Source organism: Pseudorca crassidens, chromosome 16 (genome assembly GCF_039906515.1).
Source record: "Pseudorca crassidens isolate mPseCra1 chromosome 16, mPseCra1.hap1, whole genome shotgun sequence".
Taxonomy (NCBI): Eukaryota; Metazoa; Chordata; class Mammalia; order Artiodactyla; family Delphinidae; genus Pseudorca; species Pseudorca crassidens.
The window spans coordinates 63,158,430-63,180,943 of NC_090311.1; the positions used below are offsets into that span (position 1 = coordinate 63,158,430).

Sequence of the window (22,514 nt, forward strand, 5' to 3'; positions counted from 1 at the left end):
CACATTATGAGTAGCCACAATCCGCCCATGCTTTGCATACTTTACCCTATTTATAGCATGAGGTATGAACTGAAAACTTGTTAGCCAAAAGCATAATACCTCCCCCAGGCATATCTGGATTTTGATTAACGATACTCTTCTATAATCTTAACCGAAAGGACTCTCTAAATGGAGGAATTCCAGACAACCTGGCAAAAACAGGTTACCTGTATAGTAGGCCATGTATTAGACAAGTTTTGTGAATCAATATATAAAAATATACACACATATGTTTTAACAATAATAGGTGCCTCCTGCATTGGACACTTTCAATAGATTATCCTCAAATCTTACAACAATCCTATAAAGTAGATATCCTTTACAGATGAAAAAAATGAATAGAGAAGTTTGGTAACTTTCTCCATCACACAGCTACCAAGGGTTGGAATTGGGATTTAAACTTATCTGACTCCGAAGCTCAGGTCGCCATGCTGTTTCAAGAGAACAGTTTTCTCTTAGCAAACAGACTGCAATGGGAAAGAGAATAAGCAAAATTTCCACACACAAAAATAGTGGGAAAAAATTCAAGTCACCCATTGTAGAGAATAATCTCCCAAACAATTTAATAACATGCACACTCATCTTTAATACCTGTGGTCATATGTTGTGTTTTATAGAAGGGAGGTTTATTGGTTTCATAATAGGCTTCATTTAATATATTTAGAGAGTGTCATAATGCACCTGGTGGCAAGATTAGATGGATTTCATTGGTCCCTTGAGGTGGACAGAGTCACAAAAGACTTTGGATTCCTTACTCTATTAAGAAAATTGTCCAGGTCCAAGATCAAAGATAGAAGAGTTGCTGGTACTCATTTTTCCAAGGATTGGCAGGGATCGGTGCAGAAATGAAGAACTGGAAGCAACTTGGGAATCTTGAGTGAGTTCAGTACTTCACAGGATCCTCAATGAATCTTTTTTTTTTCCTTTTTTTTAATTGGATAGATTTGACATATCACCTTCACTGAGTTTTATAAGCACAGAACCTTACAGTTGGGAGGAATCTTCAAAATCATCTAGTTCAGTCATCCTTTTAAGAAAAGTACTGGAAATACCTCTGCAACATACCGGTCAAGGGATCACCAAGCCTCTGCTTGAATGTCCTAAACAGCAGGAAGTTCATCTGTTTACAAAGCCACCTATTTCATCTTCAGATAGTTTTGTCTAATAGGAAGTTCTTCATATTGAGTTAAAATTTCTCTCTCCTAACTTCCACTCACTGATACTGATTCCAAGCTGTAAGACCCCCCTAAACCAATGCCTCCCCCACAAGGCTTTTCTATCCAGATTACCCTTCTTGGTACTTTGCCCCCTGTAACCACAGGTAATCTTGGAATGCCACGGTAGGTTGGTCAGAGCCACTGAAAACCAACAGTCAGAAATGAGTGGTGCAACCACAATGAAACAGAGCAGCGCATCTGATCTCCCCTCCTCTGCACTCCCACAGGGCCTGGAGTCAGCTCTCCACACTGCTGAGCTTCATTCTGGCCTTCACTGTTATCTGGATGGTGAGAGCTGGAAAGAGGCACTCTCTCTCTCTATTCAATCATCCTTGAGCTCTAAGGCTTTGATAATCCTTAGAAACCTCTTAGTAGAAACATCCCCTCAACCAGAAATCAGCATTAGCATCTACCAGACATGCTGAAACCACTCGTGACTGTTCCATGTTCCCCAAACCCAAGAGAACTGACCATTCCACTACTTGGTCTGAAAAGTCCTGCCAGAAAAAATTCTGGCAAGGCTACGGAGGTCTTATCGCGAACAGAAGTGGATCAAATGTAGAAAAATTGTCTATCAGCCATCTTGCATCTTCCCTCTAAATCTCTGATTCAGAACCTCCCTTTCACTCACAGCCGTCCTGCAACCATTCTGCTTCCCTTCTATCTCCACCATCTGAGAACATCCTGACTTCTCAAAGCCATTTTATAGAGAGAGCCTCAAACGTGGGGAGGAACCAAACAGTTGAGCCATATGTCTACTGCCATGGGTATTTTGGACATTGTCAGTCAATCATAGTGTGGAGACATTTGTTCATGTTCCAGCTGTTCACAAAGGATATCCTTGGCAGCAATGACTGGATAGAAGGAATTCTTGTTGCACCCAACACATCTATATAAATTCTTTCTGATTATAAAAGACTTAAGTTGCAAACAACGTATCTATGCAACCCTAACACACTATTTTCTGGGGTTCTGTGTTGAAATCTGGTGAGATCCACTTACCGTAAGAACTTGGTATTGATGTGGGTATAAAAATTCACTACTAGGTAGTAAATTAGCTTCCTATGTATTTGAGAAACTAATGAATGTCCGTCTGATGATTCAAGTTAAATTACATTTAATTGGAAGAAGACCAATGATTCCATGTTTTTTATTGTAAACAATCTATATATTCCCAATAAATTTATAGTAAAATAAGCTTTAAAAAAGCCAATGTCAAAAAAGGAAAAAAAACAGTAACTACAGCAAAATATGTAATGAGGTTAATAACATATATGCTTGGCCTTAGAGAATTCTTACAAACTCAGTTGATTAAAACATTCTATATTAATGCTGTACATTTTTACAAAAAAAAAAAGTTTCCAAAAGAAAAGTAAGAATTAAACATTTATGGGACTTCCCTGGAGGTCCAGTGGTTAAGACTTCACCTTACAATGCAGGGGGCATGGGTTAGATCTCTGTTCAGGGAGCTAAGATCCCACATGCCTCAAGGCCAAAAAACCAAAACATGCAACAGAAGCAATGTTGTAACAAATTCAATAAAACACTTTAAAAATGGTCCACATTGAAAAAAAAAATCTTAAAAAAAGAATTAAACATTTATGACTGGAGTTAGTTGTAGTAAGGAATTGGACGTGGGTGTTTGACTGCTCTTTGTGCCTCCAAAATTCTGCAGAAAATTCTGTCTTCTTTTTAGTCCATCCAAAATGACTGAGTTATTAGATGCCAGACTCTGTGTCCTAAAGATATTAAAAATAACAGAATTATTGCCTTCAAAAGGGCCTGGATTTCTAACCAAGGCAAAATACCTTCATTTGTTACTTTGAAGGAGTACATTTACTAACAGGAACTAACTTATCAAATAAGTTAACCTTTAAAAATCTAAAGTGCTCTTTACATTTTAAAGGATTCCCAATAGCAACTCAATTATTTGACAGCTGCTTTCTAAGAAGTTCATATTCTCTGAACATCTGTTCTCGATCCAATATCAAGTATATTCTAGGCAGAAACAATAAGCTCCATGAAAAACTCTTCTATACAACTAAAATGACCAATATCTTCTTGTATAATTTGTTTCTTTTTTGAGTAAGCATATGGAAAGGAAAAGCCAACTGTAATATTTTTCATATTGACTAGCGTTCCTTTCCTAGGAGCTGTAAGCGATGTTAGTCCCTTATCCAACACATCTGCCTTGCTTCAGCCAACTCACATTACTGGTTGGGCATTTTGTTTTTGACATTCCCCTTCTCCCACCTTGCCTCCTCTCCCTCACCTGTCCATTACATCAAGAGATGTCTCAAAAATGTGTCCTCCATAAATCTTTCCCACACAGCCCATCACTCTTCATAACTGCCAAAGAGATGTGGAATTAAGAGTTTATGCTTTGTTGTTGAGTTCAATTTGTTTATTGTTTGTTGGTCTCCTCAACTAAACTAAGCTAAATTGTAAGCTTCCTATAGGTAGCAACAACACCTTGTTCATCTCTGTCTCCCTAATCCTAATCCAATTATGGCACATAGTTGATGTCCAAATGTTATCTCCCCTTCCTTTTCCTATAAATGTCTTTAATGATTATAGTTATAAATCTTTCAAGAAAACCATATTATAAGCAATTTTTAAAAATTAAATTTCTCAAGATTTCTCAAATTTAAATTCTCAATTCATGTCAATTTCTCTTATCTGTTTTGGGTTTGTTTTTGGTTTTATTTTTGTTTTTGCCAGAGAGGAAAAAAAGGGAACCCATGGCTTATTGGTTTACACTGTTGTTTACCTCAAAGACAACATGTTTTGATACTTCAATGACTTAATATGAATTAAACTATTGTTTCAGGCAAAAAAATCTTGTTCCCCAATAAAGTAGATGTGTTTAAAAAAATGCAAACTTCCAGGAATTTAGCCTAAGTTATAAATAATTAGGAATGTCCACAAACATTTAGTAATAACAATTCACTGCAGATTGATTTATTATAGCAAAAAAACTGGGAACAATCTAAATGTCAAAGCAAGGAAAATAATGGTTATGTAAATAACAGGGTCCACATAATGGAATACTAAGCAGCCATTTCAAAAAATAAGGGACTTCCCTGGCGGTCCAGTTATTAAGACTCCATGCTTCCACTGCAGGGGGCACGGGTTCGATCCCTAGTCAGGGAACTAAGATCCCACATGCATGCTGTGTGGCACAGCAAAAAAAAAACAAAACAATGAGCTGGAGGGAATTCCCTGGTGGTCCAGTGGTTAGGACTCTTGAGCTTTCACTGCTGAGGACCCAGGTTCAATCCCCGGTCGGGGAACAAAGATCCTGCAAGCTGCACAGCGCAGTGCCCCCCCAAAAAGCAGGATATATATGTACTGATTGCAGGATATCCATGATAAATTAGGTGAAAAAGAAAGCCACAGCTCTGTATGCTCTGTTGTTAGAAATTAATTATATTTATAAATGCAAGGGAAAAAGTCTGAAAGAATATACGCCAAACTGTTAACAATATTTAGGTCACCTCTACGGAATAGGAATGGAAAAGGCTAGGGAATGGAGACTACCAGTTTTACTTTTTACATTTCTATATTACTGTTTAAAAAAGAGGTACACAATAATTTTATATAATAAAAAAACTAATGAAGATATATGCCAAATTTTAAGATGACTTTTTAGAAAACTATTTAATAACATGGGGGAATGTTCATTATATTCTACTGAAAAAAGCAACATGCAAAATAGTAACTACAGTATGAGCTCAACAGACAAAATATATAGATTCAATATGTCCAGACCAAAGTATAAATACACCAAATATAAAAAGATTTTTAAAAATATCTAGATGGTAGGGTGATTATAGATGTTTTTAAAAAACTACTTTTCAGTACTTTAAATGTTCTATTATGACCAAATTACTTTTATATGCTGAACAATGTTATTTAAACAAACTGGCATGGAAAATATTAGTGGAAAGTAGCCACATCTCTATCTCAACCTGTGTAGAACCAGGAATATAAGTGAAAACTTTCCAACCTTCAGTTCAGGAAGTGCTTGGTTTATGGTAGTCCCTTCCTATTTTTAGAAATAATTCAAGATTTAGTAGTAGTGGAACAGTCAAATCTTGGTTCACATTAAAAATGAACTCTATCCTATTATATAAGAGGTTTCATTGTAACTTCATACAACTTATTCAGTAAAGGCTGGTAGACTTGTATCATCATAAAAAATTTATTCAGGAGTCTCCCACAAGGTAACTCAATATGCCCTTGATTTTAATAATTCCTGTGGGATAGTGGCCAATCACTTCTATGTGCACTTACCGTGGAGAATCTATTCCACTATCTCCTGCCATGCTCTGATTTTCGGTTCCTTCCAAGTGACTATGTTCAGGTTGGACGTCCTGAGCCAACACTGGCATATGCGAAGTGTTGAACAGTTCTAACTTGTGTGTGAACTGTTTTCTCACTTCCTGATTCTGAGCACTCTGACTCCAGGTGGCTGGTTTCTTTCCTGTGTCACCAACAGGGTCTTGTAGGGTTTCAGCCTCTGAAGCACTTTTCCTTGTGCCGTAGTAATCAAATATACTTCCATCAGCAGGTGCTGAGGCCTGTACACATTTAGCTACACTGGGTTCCTTTTCATAGTCAAAACCAGACTGGATCCCTAAATTGAGGACACAGTTTTCAGCGGAGAGGTTAGGTTTTTGGCTTTCACCGGGATTAGTAAGCAACCCAGTGGGCTTGTAATGTTCATTTCCTTTGAGCACCAGAGGCTCAAACCTCTGTATGTTGCTATTGTACTCAGTCAGAGACCTTTCGGTCACCTTTCGTTTTCCTAAATGATTCCACTTGTTTCCCCCTGGAAAGGAAACTTGAATGTGGCCAGGCAGCATTTGAATTAAGTCGTCATTCTCAGAAAAGTCATCCTCATCTAGATACAATGAACTGCAGGCCCCATCCTCATCATCTGCTTCATTCTGATACAAGGCCTGGTCGTCATCAGAAAGTCCTTCATTTTCTAGACTCACAGTCTCTGCTTCCTGGATAAATGCCTTTCTCATCAGAGTTTCCTCTGAGTCTCTGTCTTGTCTCTCAGGTTGTCTCAAATGGTTTGCACCAACTGGGTAATCCAAAAGACCAAGATTTTGGAACTGGTGTATTGTTTCATCAACTGATCTACGAGCAGAGGATGCTTGGTCTAAAGAAGAGGAACCTTGTGATGGCAGGACATGCTGTGTTTCTTTTGTCTCTTCTAATGTGTCAAAATGAGAGTAGCTTTTCCTTGAGACTTCAGGGATTGCCTCATTTTCTCCACCATACACATCACGTCTCAACGTGCTTTCCCTGAAGGAACAGCATTTACTATCATTTTGCAAAACACCACACTGAGAGTAGTTGAAGAGGTAATCTCTAAAGTCATCACTGATAGGTTTGACAGTAGAGTGATTCACATAAATGGATTCTGCTCTCAGTTTATCATTACATTGTTCACTGTATGACTGTTTGGCTTCACTCTCAAAGATTCTTGAGGAATCCAAAGACCTCGCCCTTTGGAAAGGCTTTCCCTTTGGTCCAATCTGACTGGGTTTCAGATCACCGATCTTCTGGATGTTGTGCTCTTTGGTTATTGGGCTCCTTCGGTGAGAGAAACCCTGGAAAGGATTACTGATCCGCTTTTTGTAAATCAAATGGGAACCTAGCACTGATGGATTCTCACCAAGTGGTTTCTGAAGCTCTACTTCATTAGGGCTTTCAATTCCGGGGGTGGGCTGTGTAGCAGGGAGCTTGGGGTGTTTCTCCAGCCTAATGCTTCCTGGCTGAGGCCCACTTCCCTGACTCCTGGCTTTGTCTCTATCTCTATGTGAATGGCCCCGCCTTCGAGGCTTTACAGACCGGCCCTGACTTTTCTTAACTCCCACTTTTGAAGGATACTTATGCCTGAGTGTCAGCATATAAGTGGAAGTGCCCTGGCTATTACATTTTTTCTGTTCTTCGTATTTTTGCATTATGACAGTATGTTTGATTAAGTTGTCAACAGTTAAAATGGGATTAATTCGTTTGATTATCTCATGTTCAATGTCTCGAGGGATATTGTCCAAGTTATCTTCATCTCGGACGGGCCATTCTTCTGGTGGGAACTGGGCAGAGAAACTGCTGTGCTCTGTTCTGGACTTCTCCTTTCTGGATATACTGCGCCAGAAGAGGCTAAAGCCAAATTTCTTGGCTTTTTCTCTGTCTTTTGTGAATGGTAAAGGTTTGGCGCTGTCACAGACGCGATTCTCCTCAGACACTGAAACTGTTCGATTCTGTACCAAAGGTTTGGATTCCCCAAGACCTTTCTGGCATTTTCTAGTCACTTCTGCAGCAGCTGGTGGTTCCTGTATATACTGAGTGCACACATCATGGAAACACTGGCAAGAATGACAATGGGATATGGGGGCCGCATTTTCTTTGGCTAGGTCTGCACAGCTTTCCACGTTCACCAGGTATGTAATGGAAGTTGGCATCCGGGGACTTTCATCTGATAGGACTCTCTTATTTTCTTGGGGGTTTGTATTTGTAATGAAGTAAGTCTGAGGAGTAACTATGAAGTATCCTTCTCCAGTGTGATAAATCTTCCTTTCTTTAATGAGAGTTCCCAGAGTGGTATAGAGAATATCTTGAGATGGAACTGCAATGCCTAAAACAAATAAGCACTTTACACTGATACGTTCTGAATAAGAAACATTTTAATGAGTGAAATCAGTAACTCAGAAATGACCACACATTTGCTTGATGAACCCAGAGCTAACTGTAACACAATTAATATATATAATTAAAATGTCAAAGAAGCATTAACAATAATCATAATTAAACTGAGTAACAGAAATATAATTTCATCTACACAAAGACATATGGCTAGGTTACCGGTTAAGCAAAGAAAAAAATCTGTTCACTCAAACACAAACACCAAGTTATACAACCTCATTATAAATTTAAATTGTGACTAAGGAAAGCCTTCTTGAGAGCAAACATGGAAGTTTTTGAAAACCAGTCTCATAGCTTAAACCTCAGTAAGAATCTAAAGAGAAAATGAAAATCAGTCTGTGCTTGGGTGAGGGCAAACTACCTAACATCTGGATTATGGTGGTTTTTCAAACTGAGAAGGTAACAATTTTAAAAGAAATTCCTTTTCTGAACAGCAGAGTTCAAAATTATATTCATATTATGAAAACAATGTTAAAAATGTGAAAAAAAGGGCTTCCCTGGTGGCGCAGTGGTTGAGAGTCCGCCTGCCGATGCAGGGGACATGGGTTCGTGCCCCGGTCCGGGAAGATCCCACGTGCCGCGGAGCGGCTGGGCTCGTGAGCTATGGCCGCTGAGCCTGCGCGTCCGGAGCCTGTGCTCCGCAACGGGAGAAGCCACAACAGTGAGAGGCCCGCGTACCGCGCAAAAAAAAAAAAAAAAAAAAGTGACAAAAAATGTGTAACACAAAGAAAATATATCAATATGTTAATATTGGTTTCCTTTGAGTAGAGGTACTATAAGTGATTACTTTTCTATATTTTCTGGATTTCTCTACAATAAGCATATCTTATAATGGGAAAAATAAAAAAATACTCTTCTACATTCATGCACTGGGATATCATGCACCTATGAAAAGAATGAGATAGATCGATATATGCTTATACGGAAAGATCTCAAAAACATGTCTTTAAGTTAAAAAAGGAAAGGTGCAGAGAGAATGTATAGAATGATCCAACTTGTTTAAAAAGGATACATATATTCAAATACAACTTATGAAAGTGTCCATGAGAAAGTATAAACGGCAGAAGATGTCACCTCTGGGAAGTAGCAATTTAAGAATAGGAGGCACGGCAGGGAGATCAGCTCAGTGCTTTGTGACCACCTGGAGGGGTGGGATAGGGAGGGTGGGAGGGAGGGAGACGCAAGAGGGAAGAGACATGGGAACATATGTATATGTATAACTGATTCACTTTGTTATAAAGCAGAAACTAACACACCATTGTAAACCAATTATACTCCAATAAAGATGAAAAAAAAAAAAAAGAATAGGAGGCACGGGCTTCCCTGGTGGCACAGTGGTTGAGAGTCTGCCTGCCGATGCAGAGGACACGGGTTCGTGTCCCGGTCCGGGAGGATCCCACATGCCGCGGAGCGTCTGGGCCCGTGAGCCATGGCCGCTGAGCCTGCGCGTCCGGAGCCTGTGTTCCGCAACGGGAGAGGCCACAACAGTGAGAGGCCCGCGTACCGCAAAAAACAACAACAAAAAAGAATAGGAGGCAGGGACTTCCCTGGTGGTCCAGTGGTTAAGACTCGCGCGCACGTTTCCACTGCAGGGGGCACGGGTTTAATCCCTCGTTGGGGAGCTAAGATCCCACATGCCGAGGGGCACGGTCAAAAAAAAAGGAGGCGGGGGAGAAATTGAATCTTCATTTTTTCCTTTGCACTCCTTTCTACAGAGTCTGACTTAATTATTACCATAAACATAATTTTGAAAAAGTTCATCTGGAAAATAAAAGAAATACTCATAAACTTGCTGATGCAGACCTTTTTCCACCGGGGCTCTAATACAAGGTTCTATAATAGAAAAAAAATTAGATATTGCCCAGTTTATGTGTTTAAGATGATTTATAAATAGAAACCAAACACATACAATGAACTAATAGAGAAAAACTTGTTACTCTACCTGGGTAATGTTTCACCAAATGTTCCAATAGTGATTCCTGTGTTACTACAATCTGAGCGGCATTCATATCAGATACAGCACAGCAAAGAACTTCAGCCAAAGGTATAAACTGAGATTGAGCTATTGGATTCATTTGCACTGGAAAGACATCACCTAAATTGGAGATTTAAAAAAAAAAAAGGGTGATAAATTTGATATAGTATAAAATATCTGGAATTAGTGAATCAAGAATAAAGACTGACTATCAGGTGGAATTGCTTTTCTTTCATCAGTCTTTACTCAATCTGTTAACATTATATGCACAATGATAGAAACTACAGAAGAAAAAGGCTTAGTTTATGATCTCTACTTTTAAGAAGTCTAATTGTCACTACTTTATAAGCAAGAGATAATAAGTTTCTATATGAAAGGCTCAAAGTGCTATTGGAGTTCAAGTCAGACAATGCTTATATGGCAATTCACATCTTTCAAAGCATTTTTTCATATTAGCTACCTGAGATAGGCACAGATAGGATTATTATTTCTTCATTTAAAATATATATAGCCATAGAAAGTTCAAGTAATTGTCCCAATCCTAAAAGAAAGTAAAGTGACAGAAATAGATCTTCTGACTCCTAATCCAGTATTTTTGTCATTCCACACTTTCCTGATTGAAATGATTAGGAAGATCTGAAGAAGGAAAAGGCAGAAGTGATTTACAGTTTTCAAGAATAGATGGAACAGGGGCTTCCCTGGTGGCGCAGTGGTTGGGAGTCCGCCTGCCGATGCAGGGGACGCGGGTTCGTGCCCCGGTCCGGGAGGATCCCGCATGCCACGGAGCGGCTGGGCCCGTGAGCCATGGCCGCTGAGCCTGCGCGTCCGGAGCCTGTGCTCCGCAGCGGGAGAGGCCGCAGCGGTGAGAGGCCCGCGTACCACAAAACAAAACAAAAAAACAAACAAAAAATACTACATTTAAGAATACATGGAACAAAATCATGGAAGGAGGGAATCACAAGTTATATAAGAGCATGGAGAGAGTTATCCTGGTTGGGTAGAGTTTAAGGGTTATATCAGACCAAAATAGAAGATAAGACTGGAAATAGAAGGTAGACTATATTATCTTTCCTCTTTGCCAACATATAAAATTGTTCTTCTTAACCTGCCATTAATCAGGTTGAGTTTTAGATTCTGCTGGGTATCCAAGGGAACCCCTCAATTAATTGGAAATGAAGGACTAGGACTCAGGAAAGTGATTTGGGAATCAACCAATAAAGATGAGAGCTGAAGATAAGGAGTGAAATTAGGTAATTCCATGGTAGTCCAGTGGTTACGACTCTGTGCTCTCACTGCCGAGGGTCCAGGTTCAATCCCTGGTCGGAGAACTAAGATCACAAGCTGCATAGCACAGGCAAAAAATAAAAAAAGGAGTGAAATTCTTTTATTAGAAGAGTAAAGAAGAGAGCCAAGGAACACTTAACTGAGAGACTACCTACGTTTAAGATGTAGTAGAAATAGGAACCCACAAAAGAGAGAAGGCACAATGATGAGGGTAGGAGGGAGAGAAGCAAGATTATGAGGAAAAGACTTCAAAATGAATAGCAGGGATTTCCCTGGTGGTCCAGTGGTTAAGACTCTGTGGTCCCAATGCAGGGGGCCCGGGTTTGATCCTTGGTCAGGGAACTAGATCCCACATGCATGTCTCAGCAAAGAGTTTGCATGCTACAACTAAAGACCCCACACGCTGCAGCGAAGATCCCACGTGCCACAACTAGGAGCCAGTGCAGCCAAATAAATAATAAAAAATATTTTTAAAAATGAAGAGCAAATTAACAGTGTCAAATGCTTGAAAGAGATCAAAAAGGTTGAGGGGAGGAGAAGAGGCAATTGGATTACTTGATTGGAACAAGGTGACCATTGGTGACTTTCAAGAGAACTGTTTTCATGGGAAGGAACAGAAATTAAACATCAGATTGGGGAATTCCCTGGCGGTCCAGTGGTTAGGACTCTGTGCTTTCACTGCCGAGGGTGCGGGTTCAATCCCTGGTTGGGGAACAAGCCACGTGGTGTGCAGTCAAAAAAAAAAAAAAAAACCAGACTGAAGGGAGTTGGTGAGAAGAAAGTGAAGTTAATGGGTCTTCCTTCTAGAGCAGGGTTTGTCATCTTTGGCACTTTGGACGTTTGGGGCCAGATACAGGGTGACCAACCATCCCAGTATGCCCAGGAATGAGGGGTTTCCTGGGACACAGGATTTTCAGTGCTATAACCAGAAAGCTGAAGGCAAACCAGGATGGTTGGTCACCATAGCCAGAGAATTATTTGTTGTGAGGGCTGTCTTGTGCACTGCACGATGTTCAGTAGCATCCTTGGCCTCCAGATGCCAGGAACATCTCCCACAGCTGCAGCAACCAAAAATGTCTCCAGATACTGCCAAATGTCCCTGAAAGGAAGGGGTTGGGGGTCAAAATTGCCCCAACTGTAAACCATGGTTCTAGACCATTTGTTGGAAAAGTCTGATTGTGAAAGAGGAGAAACAGAACACAAACCAGAAAAAAAGTAGGATCAAGTGAATGTAAAATGTGTATGCTGTGATTTTCTTAAAAGAACATGTTTGCACATTTGGATACAAAAAGGAAGGGTTTAGTGGAGACGTTGGAAATAATTCCGTGAGAAAGAAGACCAGTAAGACAGCAAGATCCTAAAGGAAGGGAAAAGGAAAGTGTATAAAAGGAACAGGTAGGGACTTTCCTGGTGGCGCAGTGGTTAAGGATCTGCCTGCCAATGCAGGGGACACGGGTTCGAGCCCTGGGCCAGGAAGATCCTACATGCTGCGGAGCAACTAAGCCCGTGCGCCACAACTACTGAGCCCGCGTGCCTAGAGCCCGTGCTCCGCAACAAGAGAAGCCACCGCAATGAGAAGCCCGTGCACTGCAACAAAGAGTAGCCCCTGCTCCGCTCGCCGCAACTAGAGAAAGCCCGAGTGCAGCAACGAAGACCCAACTCAGCCAAAAATTAATTAATTAAAAAATAAATAAAAGGCACTGGTAAAAGAACTATTGTTAGAAATGAGAAGGATATTACTTCATCTGAAACTTGAGAAAATAGAGGGTGGCAGAAGACCAGAAATATATTGAGGCATAGAAGGAAAAAAATATTAGCACAGCAAAGTCATCTGATCTCTGTAAAGTTAGGGAGAAAGAAAATAGAAATGGGAGGAGAAAAAATGGGAATGAGGAGGTGAAGAGGAGAAAGGGAATTTGAGGGGTCATTCTCAGAGTACCCTAGGAAATTTTAAAATGAACACAAAGATTTTGAAGGAGCCCTGAGTCTCAAGGTCACTTAAGTGTGGTTTCTGGCAGATGAAGCAATCTGGAATCGAGAAGATGGGAGTCAGGGAGGCCAAAAGGGCTAAAACTTTAATGTGCATGTGAGAATCATCCGGCAATTGTGGTAGTGTGTAGAATCTGACTCAGAAGATCTGAAAATAAGCCTATGATCCTGCATTTCTAACAACCTCCCAGTTGATGTTCATGCTGCAGGTCTGAGGACCGCTCTTTGGAGACGTTAGGGTGTTAATGACAGCAGTGTCAAAGTAGCTAACCACTGAACAATAAATATGGTCCTGGGGCTGCATGGGAGTCAACTGTGGCCAGAGGCAAGCCAAAGAATTTAGAAAACTTGGCTATACCCTGCATTTGACTCTCCAGTGACAGTGAGGAAACCAATACATTGCACTGGTTGTTAAGGAGGAAGGAAAGTGACAGGACTGGCCAGGGGTAAAGGGTTGTAGCCAAAGCTGGTAAGTGGCTCACAGTACTTCGTGTATCTTCATGAAAGATAAAGGACTGCCATCAGGGAAGTGATAAGCAGTTTGCTGTTAAAGATCACATTGGTCTGTTCCCTTGTTTACCTAAGCTTCTCTATTTGGCAGGCTGGGGCATTTTTGACCTTGGACGGTCACAACACAGGGCAGAATTGCTGCCTGCTTTGTCAGCCAAGGGAAGGATCTCCTCTTGGCCTGCTTGCTGCTGTCCCATTGGGTGATGCTAAGATACCTATGGCATTCTGAGAAACTAGCATGAATGACTAATCAATCAGCATTTCAAAGGGCGGTGATAAGAGATGATGCTATGAAACTTAATGTCCAAGAGGAACGTTAACTGACCTAAAACTCAAAATCCTCCTAGAAACTCCACCTCTGAACTAAGGGTAATAAGCCTTTCTCCCTATCTTCATTCCCTTTGCTTTTCTTTTTACCCTCCGCATCTGAGATTTATTTTCTTCTCTTTCATCTCCCTCCTCAACCTGACAAAATATAGAATTAAAGTACAATCTCACATATTTTTATGCTTCTTAAACATAACTCTATGTGCTTAATTTATAACAAACTTATATAACTCTCTTCCCCATCTTCCAAGACAGTCTAAGTGACTTTTTTCTTGTATGTGATCTTAAATTGATTACCTGCCCCATTTCATATGGACTTAGAAGTCCTTAATTCAAAAAGGAGGGAAAAGTTCTTCTCTCCTAGAAAGATAAAGGCTAGAGTACTGGAGAAGTAGAGAGCAAAACCTAAAAAGGATTTGCTCAACCACACAATACACACTCAAGCCTCACTGCATCCCTGGCCTAAACCCAGTCACTTTGATCTTTGAACTTTGAGATTGGCGTGTAGTGCAGGGGGGAGGACCAGAGACATTAAAATAAAGAGATGAGTGGCTAGAAAGTCAGTACATGTCTGATGTCCCTGCTGTGCCCCCTGCCAGTGGCTGCCCATTTCTGTGCAAATGAAACAAGGAAGCTGTACTAAGGTCCAGTAAGGGGTCTCCACTATGCCTTTGGGTCAGACCTAAAACAGCCCATTTTCTAGTTCAATCCTTAAGCTTAGCAGCAGGCTCAGTAGCTGTGGCGCACGGGCTTAGCTGCTCCGCGGCATGTGGGATCTTCTTAGACCAGGGCTCAAACCCGTGTCCCCTGCACTGGCAGGTGGATTCTTAACCACTGCGCCACCAGGGAAGTCCCTGCCTTTTTCTTTTTAAAACTAATACAATTATATGTCAACTGCCTTGTAGAGAACATGTTAAATAGCATGTAACCTCTGCTTTGGAGCTCCCTCTAGACAAAGGCTAGAGAAAGTTTCTCAGTACATTTCCCCTTCACAGCCGTTGCTAAGATACGTCTTCAGGTGCATAAATCATCAAGAGTTTTTTGTGCAGGAAAGCAGAGTGAACCCTGACACAGGAACATTGGTGACAGATGCAGGAATCATTTTCCAGCTGCAGCCATAGTTTGCTTCACTTACTCTTGCACTTGGGTTTCTGGAATGCAATGACTCTTACAGAGTTTTCCACCAAAAATTAACTTCCTGTGCAGAAGACCCCTCTTATAAATGTAATTAGATTTCACAATAAGAGAAGGCCAGACCTTTGGCTTTATCCTCAACTACCTCAGAGGAACTGAAGGCACCCTTAAGTCCAGGCCTGCTGTGGACCTCTGACCCTTGAGCTGGAGCAGGGTGGGCCAGAGTAAACAGTTCACAAAAATGTTCTCTCAGTTCACACAGTCTTGTACTCTTGGGTGCTACGGAAATGGGAGAAGTGTTTAGCCAAAAGGCTGGTTTCACAAAAAATAACCAACAAAGTAGAATCATACAGATTAGCACCTGCTACATTTAATGCTACCTTTTCTGCAAAGGACATTTTTATTGCTACCTTGTTGTATTCCCAAAGGATTTAGTTGGTATATAAATTTTTTTAAAAATTCCAAGTTATAATAATGAGGCAAATTATATGAGTTTGAAAACAATTATTCTTTAAGAGTCCACTTTTTTAGGGAAGAAAAAAATGCAAGGCAAATTAAATGTATGTAGCATGTAGATAAAATGAAAATATGGAGCTCTCCACTATCAAAAGCAGATGACATCCAGTAAAGTCTGGAGCAGGCTCCTCATGGCTTGGGATTCTAAAACTGTGACTAGAATCACCTTCCTGTGTGATGGACATAAATTCATATAGCCCCAGGCAATCAATTCCTGCTCCCTGGTGCCTAATGACAGTGGTCTAGAAAGCCCCTGGCCATTAGGAGCAGAACCCTGGGAGTGTGGCTTGTTCCCGGAGCTGGTGACAATAGCTCAGCAATAATCCGCTGCAATGAAAAACCTCATCAAAATTCTGAGGAAAAGGAGGTGGTTTCTTTATGTCAGGACACAAAGGCCTCCACCATATGCCTCAGGTTGAAGGCCTCTAGAATACCCTAACCTGGCTGTTTTCTAACAGCAAAGAGAAGTGGCTGAAAGAGCTATTTCCTGGACAATTCATGAGGCATGAATACTCATGCCCCAGTGTAAAAACAGCAAGAGGTACACTCATGACAAATATGGACACAGCAAGATTGCCTTTCACCAGACCCAGATAAGGCAGCTGGAGTAGAACAAGCAAACCCTCCCCAGGAGCTATGGTACTGGAGAACTCTTCAACCAGGAACCCAGGACTCCTAAATCTGCCAGTTACAGATAATCAGTTGGAAGTTTTACTAAAGTTAAAACAAGCCTAAACATTGCACTTTCCAAGTGAGAAAGGCAGAACCAAAATCAAGATACAAGCTGCTGGTCCCAAACCTGCATTTGCTTTGTTCACTGAAAAAAATCTCTGAAGTAAAAGCATCTTTATCAAAATTGAATGTTTATTTTGATATCTGAATGCTCTAGTTAAAGTTTAGGGACAAAATTAGTTTTCCATAAACACTTTATCTTTAGGGGAAAAAAATTAACTACCATGCAGTATTTACATTTATCTTATGCTTTGAATTAAGGCACCTAAACAAATTCCAAGAGGGCCTCCTCATGGAATCTAAACTCTGACATTTTAATTTGGGGTGCTTGAATTTGATTTTAAGGTCCATAAGAAACCGTGCTACCAAATATGCAAGAGAGAGGAAATACTTCTTTGGAAATTTGGAAAGGATTCACGTCAGAACTCTTCTGTGTCACACTAAAACATGAATCTGCCATAAAATTAAATTCTAGGCAAAACTAATCCTAACGTTATTTCATATTTAAAACACAAAATAAACATGTTTAGTCCTTATACAAGTGTGTTTATGGGCTCTTCTAGGCAGTCTGCCAGAAATTCATGCATTATTGACCTTCAAACGGTTTAACTGAGCCGCTCAAACTCAGCTAATTACCCAGACACATGAAATCTGAGAGCATCTTTTTGGGCGCCTGTATTGAATCACACTGTGGGAAAAGCATCTTCTACGTGCTTTAGAGATGACAATAGAGCATGAATAAAACAGCCTGCAGATACAGTCAAGTTTAATAAAAAAGGATGTTTTGTCCTAAGTAATCCAAGAAGCTTCCCTGATTTTAAACTGCACTTTTATCCAGTACAGAATTTCCAAATTTCTTTAACATTAAAATTAATCCTGAGCTTTTAAAAAATGAAAAGTACTCTGTAACAATGTGTCTCATCCGAGATTAGACGCTGTGCAAAAATTTCCATGACTTTAAATAATTAGATCTGTTGTGTTAAAACCTTAAATAGGTTCAGAAAATCAAACAAGATGGGAACAAAAAGAAGAAAGGTTTCAGGCCAGCAAAGCCGAGCCCCTCTCCATGTCTCCCTTTTATTTTAGTAAAATAAAAGAATGCAAACACTTTCCTCCACATTTAGAAACAAAAGAGTACCAAGACTCAGAAACTGGCTGTAGATCTAAGGGTAGTCGGGTTATCTACCATGGAAGCTGAAATTCCTTCTCCGGCATGGTGATGTTTATTTTGGAGCCCCAGACAAACGGCTCCCCTTCTGGGAAATGCCCTCTGTTGAAAAGCTACAGGCTTCCCAGAGAAGCCTGGGCTGCTCACCAGCAGGAGCCCTTAGTGCTATCTTTAATAACAGCACTTCAACCTGTCAGGATTAGTAAATGATAGGCCCCTTTATTTCAAGTGATATATCCACTAACATTGGCCAGCAGTTGAGTTGCAAAGGTCTTGGGCCATTTATGAAGGAGACCTCAGAATCTGGTTGTCACAGCGCACAGATATGCTTGAAAAGACACGTACTTGGCCCTGTCAGGGAGCCCTTTGAGCCTCCAGCAGCCTTTCCCCATAGAGATACAGGGATGCCTGGCTGGGAGGGAAGGATGTGAATGACTCAAATCAACTGATCTTTTTAAAAAAATGCTAAAAACTAATTCACACACAGCCCCAAAGCCCTCAGCCCAGTGGTGCCCCTTCCTAACCTCTATTCCCTTCACAGCTTCCACTTTGGATATGTTAATGACTTAGGTGTGTTAGTTTCCTAAGGCTGTCAAAATAAACAAGCGGCTTAAAACAACACAAATTTATTATCTCACAGCCTAGAAGTCAGAAGTCTGATGGGCTCCACTGGTTCCTCTGCTCCGGGACTCAGGGTCTAGGCTCTGATTGGAGGGGAGACTCTGCTTCCATGCTTATTCATGTTTTTGGCAGAATTCAGTTCCTTGTGGTTGTAGGACTGAGGACTGGGGTCCCTGTTCCTTTGATGGCGCCTCTCTCAGCAACTTAAAGCCACCGGCATTTCTTGTCATGTTGCCCCCTTCATCTTCAAGACAGCATGGAGTCTTTTTCATACTTCATCTCTCTCTGGCTTGCCCTTCTGTTGTTTTGCTTCTGCTTCCAGCCAGAGAAAGTTCTCTGCTTTTAAGGGCTCATGTGATTAGATTGGGCCTACCCACATAATCCAGGATAATCTCCCTAAAGTCCATAACCTAATTACATCTGCAAAGTCCCTTTTGCCATATTAGGTAACATATTCATATGTTCCAGGGATTAGGATGTGGACATCTTTGGGGGCCCATTCTGCCTACCACAGCAGGCTGGGGACAAGAAAAGGCTGAGGAGAGAAGCACAAGTTGTAAACTTCTGCAGTCCCTGTATCCCCTTAAAAATGGCTGTACAGAAAAAGCATCTTTTCTTTGCCCTCCAGGCAAACATGGGGCTGATTTAAGACAAACCTTCCCAAGATTCTGGAGGCTGCACAGGCAATGACAGCAGCTCTCATCTCTGCTCAGCATCATGGTGATGAATATAAAATACCACTGTACAAAACTGGGGGAAATTTTAGCACCAAGGTTGTTGTCTGAATAACAGATAAATAAAAGTTCCCTGTAAGGAAGAAGCTGTCCTTTATAAACACATAGTCTTCACATTACAAACGAGCACTATACTGGAGGTCAAGTGATCTGATCTGGGTTCTAATCCAAGTTCTGCTATGTGGCTCTGAATAAGCCACCTCTCTTCTCCGGGTCTCAGTTTCCTTGTCTATAAATGTGGAGCTGAACTAGATCAACATTTCGCAAAATGCATTCTGTGGAAAATTCATTCCATGAAATGCTCTGCAAGAAAAGGGCCCCAAAGGCCAAATGTTTGAGAAATGAGGCTTGGAGTCACAGGAGCATTGTTAAAGGCTCTGAGAATTGTAACAGAAAACCTAGCTTATTTAACCCAATGTTTCCCAATCATATTTGGCAACAATCCCTTTTCTCCCATACCTACTATTACCCTTCAGCTGTGACTTCTCTCCATTCAGGTTGGCCTCTCCCTGAATAGTCTGTACTTTCCCATCTCTACGACCTTGTCCCCACTTCCTCCACCTAAAGCACTCTTCCCCAAGCCTCAGTGTTTCAAACTCCTGTCACAAAGACAGGCTCAACGCTGACTGACTCTCCCATGAATTGTTCTCTAAACCTGTCAGTTGGAGATACAGTCTCCTTCCTACATGGACCACTTAAGAAAAATTTAACGAGTGGCTACCACAGTGTAGCATCAGGCACTCATAATACAGATATTGTAATAGCACAGTCCTTCAATCATTGCTTATCCAGCAAATATTTATTGAGCACCTACTCTATGCCAGTTAGGTTGGGATACGACAGTGAACATGACACAGTCCTCGCCCTCAGGGGGGCTCCTGTTCTAGAGGAAGAGCAGTGGTTGGAGGCAATCATAACCCACTATGAGGGTTATAACTGGTAGGACTGGGACTCAGTATTCCTGGTCCCACTCAGAAGTTCGTGGATGCCTGGGCACCACCATCATAAGGAAGATGAACCAGAGTTGTCCCTGTGGGGCCTCAGGGTACCTAAGGCCGCATGGGATAAGAAAGAGAGTCCTGGAATTGGTCGGGCAGGCCTGGGCTCAAATCCTTCACTTCCACTTACTGTGTGCCCTCTTCGAGTATTCATTAGTGACTGTTCAACATGAACAACAGTATTTGGTTCAAACGTTACTGTGGGAAAACATCCATAAGTACCTGGAATAATATTTGACACACATCAGTCCTACCGATATTAGCACTCTTTAACATCTCTTCCCAAATTAGGGATATTAAACTTGACCGTCCCTCGTTCCATCATTATTAGTACTTGGAGGGCTTCTTGTAGGGCGCTAGTTCTGCACATGGATGGATTTCTTAGCCAATCCTGACTCTTCTTTTCCCAACTTCCATAGCCTATTTGGTCAGACACCAGTCCTGACCATGACCTTCTCCCCACCTGGGAGAAAACAATTTATGTAGGTAAGGCCTACTGCTAGCCCTGTTTTCTTCCATTCAGTAGTACTTTACTGTGACCCCTTGTGGCAGAAATTGTAGGTTGGCACATTCAACCCACCTTCCCAGTCATCTTTTTCTTTGCCTTCCTCTAGTGCGGAGGCAGGAAAGCATATTACTTAATTTCCCAGCCTCACTTAAAACTAGTGGGCATGTGACATCACCATGGTGGTCAACGAGATACAGGCAGCCAGCTACCAGTGCCAGAAGAAGAGGCCTCACGAAGAAAAGGCCCTTCCCTCATATTTTCCCTTTTCATTCTTGACTCTTTCTTCCAGCCTGGATCCCGAAGAGATTGCAGCCACCTTGTGACCATGAGGTGACAAAGCATGATGTCAAAAGACCACCCACTAAGGAAGTCAAAGCAGAAAGAAAGAAAGAGCCCTGGTGTCTGACAGCCTTGCTGAGCGACTGTGCTGGCCCCCGGGGGCTGCCTACCTCCAAACTTCTTGTGATGATGCAAATCTACCCCTTATTTGTTCATGCCATTTCTAGAGGGTTTTCTATAATCTGCAACACATGTCTAACCAATATACTTAGTCAAGTATTGAGAGAGACATTCATCTCCTCCTCATATTTTCTGCTGTGTGCAAAATGTTTGTCTTGCCGAGGGCCTGATTAAGCTTCTGGATTTTATACCAGCCGGATGCTTTTATGTCAACAGCTTAACTGCTGTGAAACTAGAATATCACACTGATGGATATTTACAGAAAAGGTGTCAGGGCCCCTGCTGCTTTTCCCTTATCACGTCAAGTCGGGGACATGCCATGAGAAGAAAGAGATGCAGAAGCTTTAGCTAGTTTTGCTAATTTTTAACTGGGGAAATCTGTACTAAAAAGGTTACAGTGGCACTCTCCTCTAGATGAGAAAGGATATCCTTATTGCATGTAGAAATCACAGAGAGGAAGATAAGAACTGTCACAGCTCGATCTCAAAATGGGTATCTACAGTCATAGCCCTAGGAACGGGATGCCTTTCAATCTCTCCTGAAAGGAAGTCTTGTGAAATAGAGCCAGTAAGTCAATATCACCGTTAACATCAATGTAAGATTAACTCAAGATTTAAAGAGGCAAATAATGAATAACCCCCACTTATATTTGAGGGGTGAGTAATCCCTGTCATTTGTTGAAGAAAGTTGTCTTCGGTCCTGAAAGTGCCTGGACCCACCCAGGTCCCAGGTCTCTGCGGCTGGGTCTGCGTGGTGGTGGGTTAAGCCCAGCAGAGGCCTCCCGCTCCAAAGAGGACTGGGTTCTGTGGTGTGAAGGGAGCTGGGACAGGGCTCTACTTTGCAACATGAGATAAACACACACAATGCTACCTCTTACCCCCCACACACACTTTACAAAAAAGCATCACAAACATCACAGCCTTACCTGCTCCTCTCCTACTGAAGGAGGTGAGGGTTGGGTGACTCAGAAAAATGAACAGGATCTGCCCAGAATCCAGGGAGGCTTATCAGTGTCCACAGGTGCTTCGCCAGGCCCCCCAGCAGGCTGCTCTGCCTGGGTCAGCCACCCTCTCTCCCACCAAATCTGGAAAGCATCATTGAGTTTCTGCATCAACACTCTCTTTCACTTCTCCCAGACTGTCTGCTATGCTCCGCCTGCTTTCAAGTTGACTACAGACTATCTTTTGGACCCCTGAAATATTAACTTTTAAAAGATAAAAGCCACTCCGGGGATACAACTCACATAAATGTATTTTACTAAGAAGCACTTCTAGGCTGTTAGAAACTTTAAAAGACATAAACTTTTTGATTTTAAGATTGTGAATTTCCTTTTCTTCAGCACAGGAAGCTTCATCTTACATCGGGGCAGATGTGACTACTTCAGCGGGACTTTAACATATTTCTACAAGGTCACGGCCTTAGGAATGAAATGTGAAGGTCACCACCCTGAGAAATCTTAAAAGAGGCCGTAGGTCCTGATCACTATGATCTTTACATGTGAGGGTCATCTGGTCACTGCTTCTAGGAGCTGACCACCTACTTCTCACTAAGCCATCCATTACTGCACCTTTGACCCAAGG

At 41.5% G+C, this 22,514-nt stretch overlaps 1 protein-coding gene across 2 annotated transcripts in view; it reads right to left on the reverse strand.

Moving 5' to 3' along the window:
- Positions 1 to 2,402: 2,402 nt before the first annotated feature.
- Positions 2,403 to 22,514, reverse strand: part of STOX1 (storkhead box 1) — a 50,142-nt gene continuing 30,030 nt past the window's right edge. Inside the window, exons 2-4 of one of the 2 annotated variants that reach the window (XM_067708927.1) lie at positions 9,922 to 10,074; positions 5,553 to 7,911; positions 2,403 to 2,995 (exon numbers count right to left, since the gene is read on the reverse strand). In XM_067708927.1, coding sequence (XP_067565028.1) covers positions 2,848 to 2,995; positions 5,553 to 7,911; positions 9,922 to 10,074 — 2,660 coding nt within the window. In that variant the 3' untranslated portion in view covers positions 2,403 to 2,847. The remainder of the gene's footprint in view (positions 2,996 to 5,552; positions 7,912 to 9,921; positions 10,075 to 22,514) is intronic. The other variant, XM_067708928.1, reaches the window with a different exon arrangement.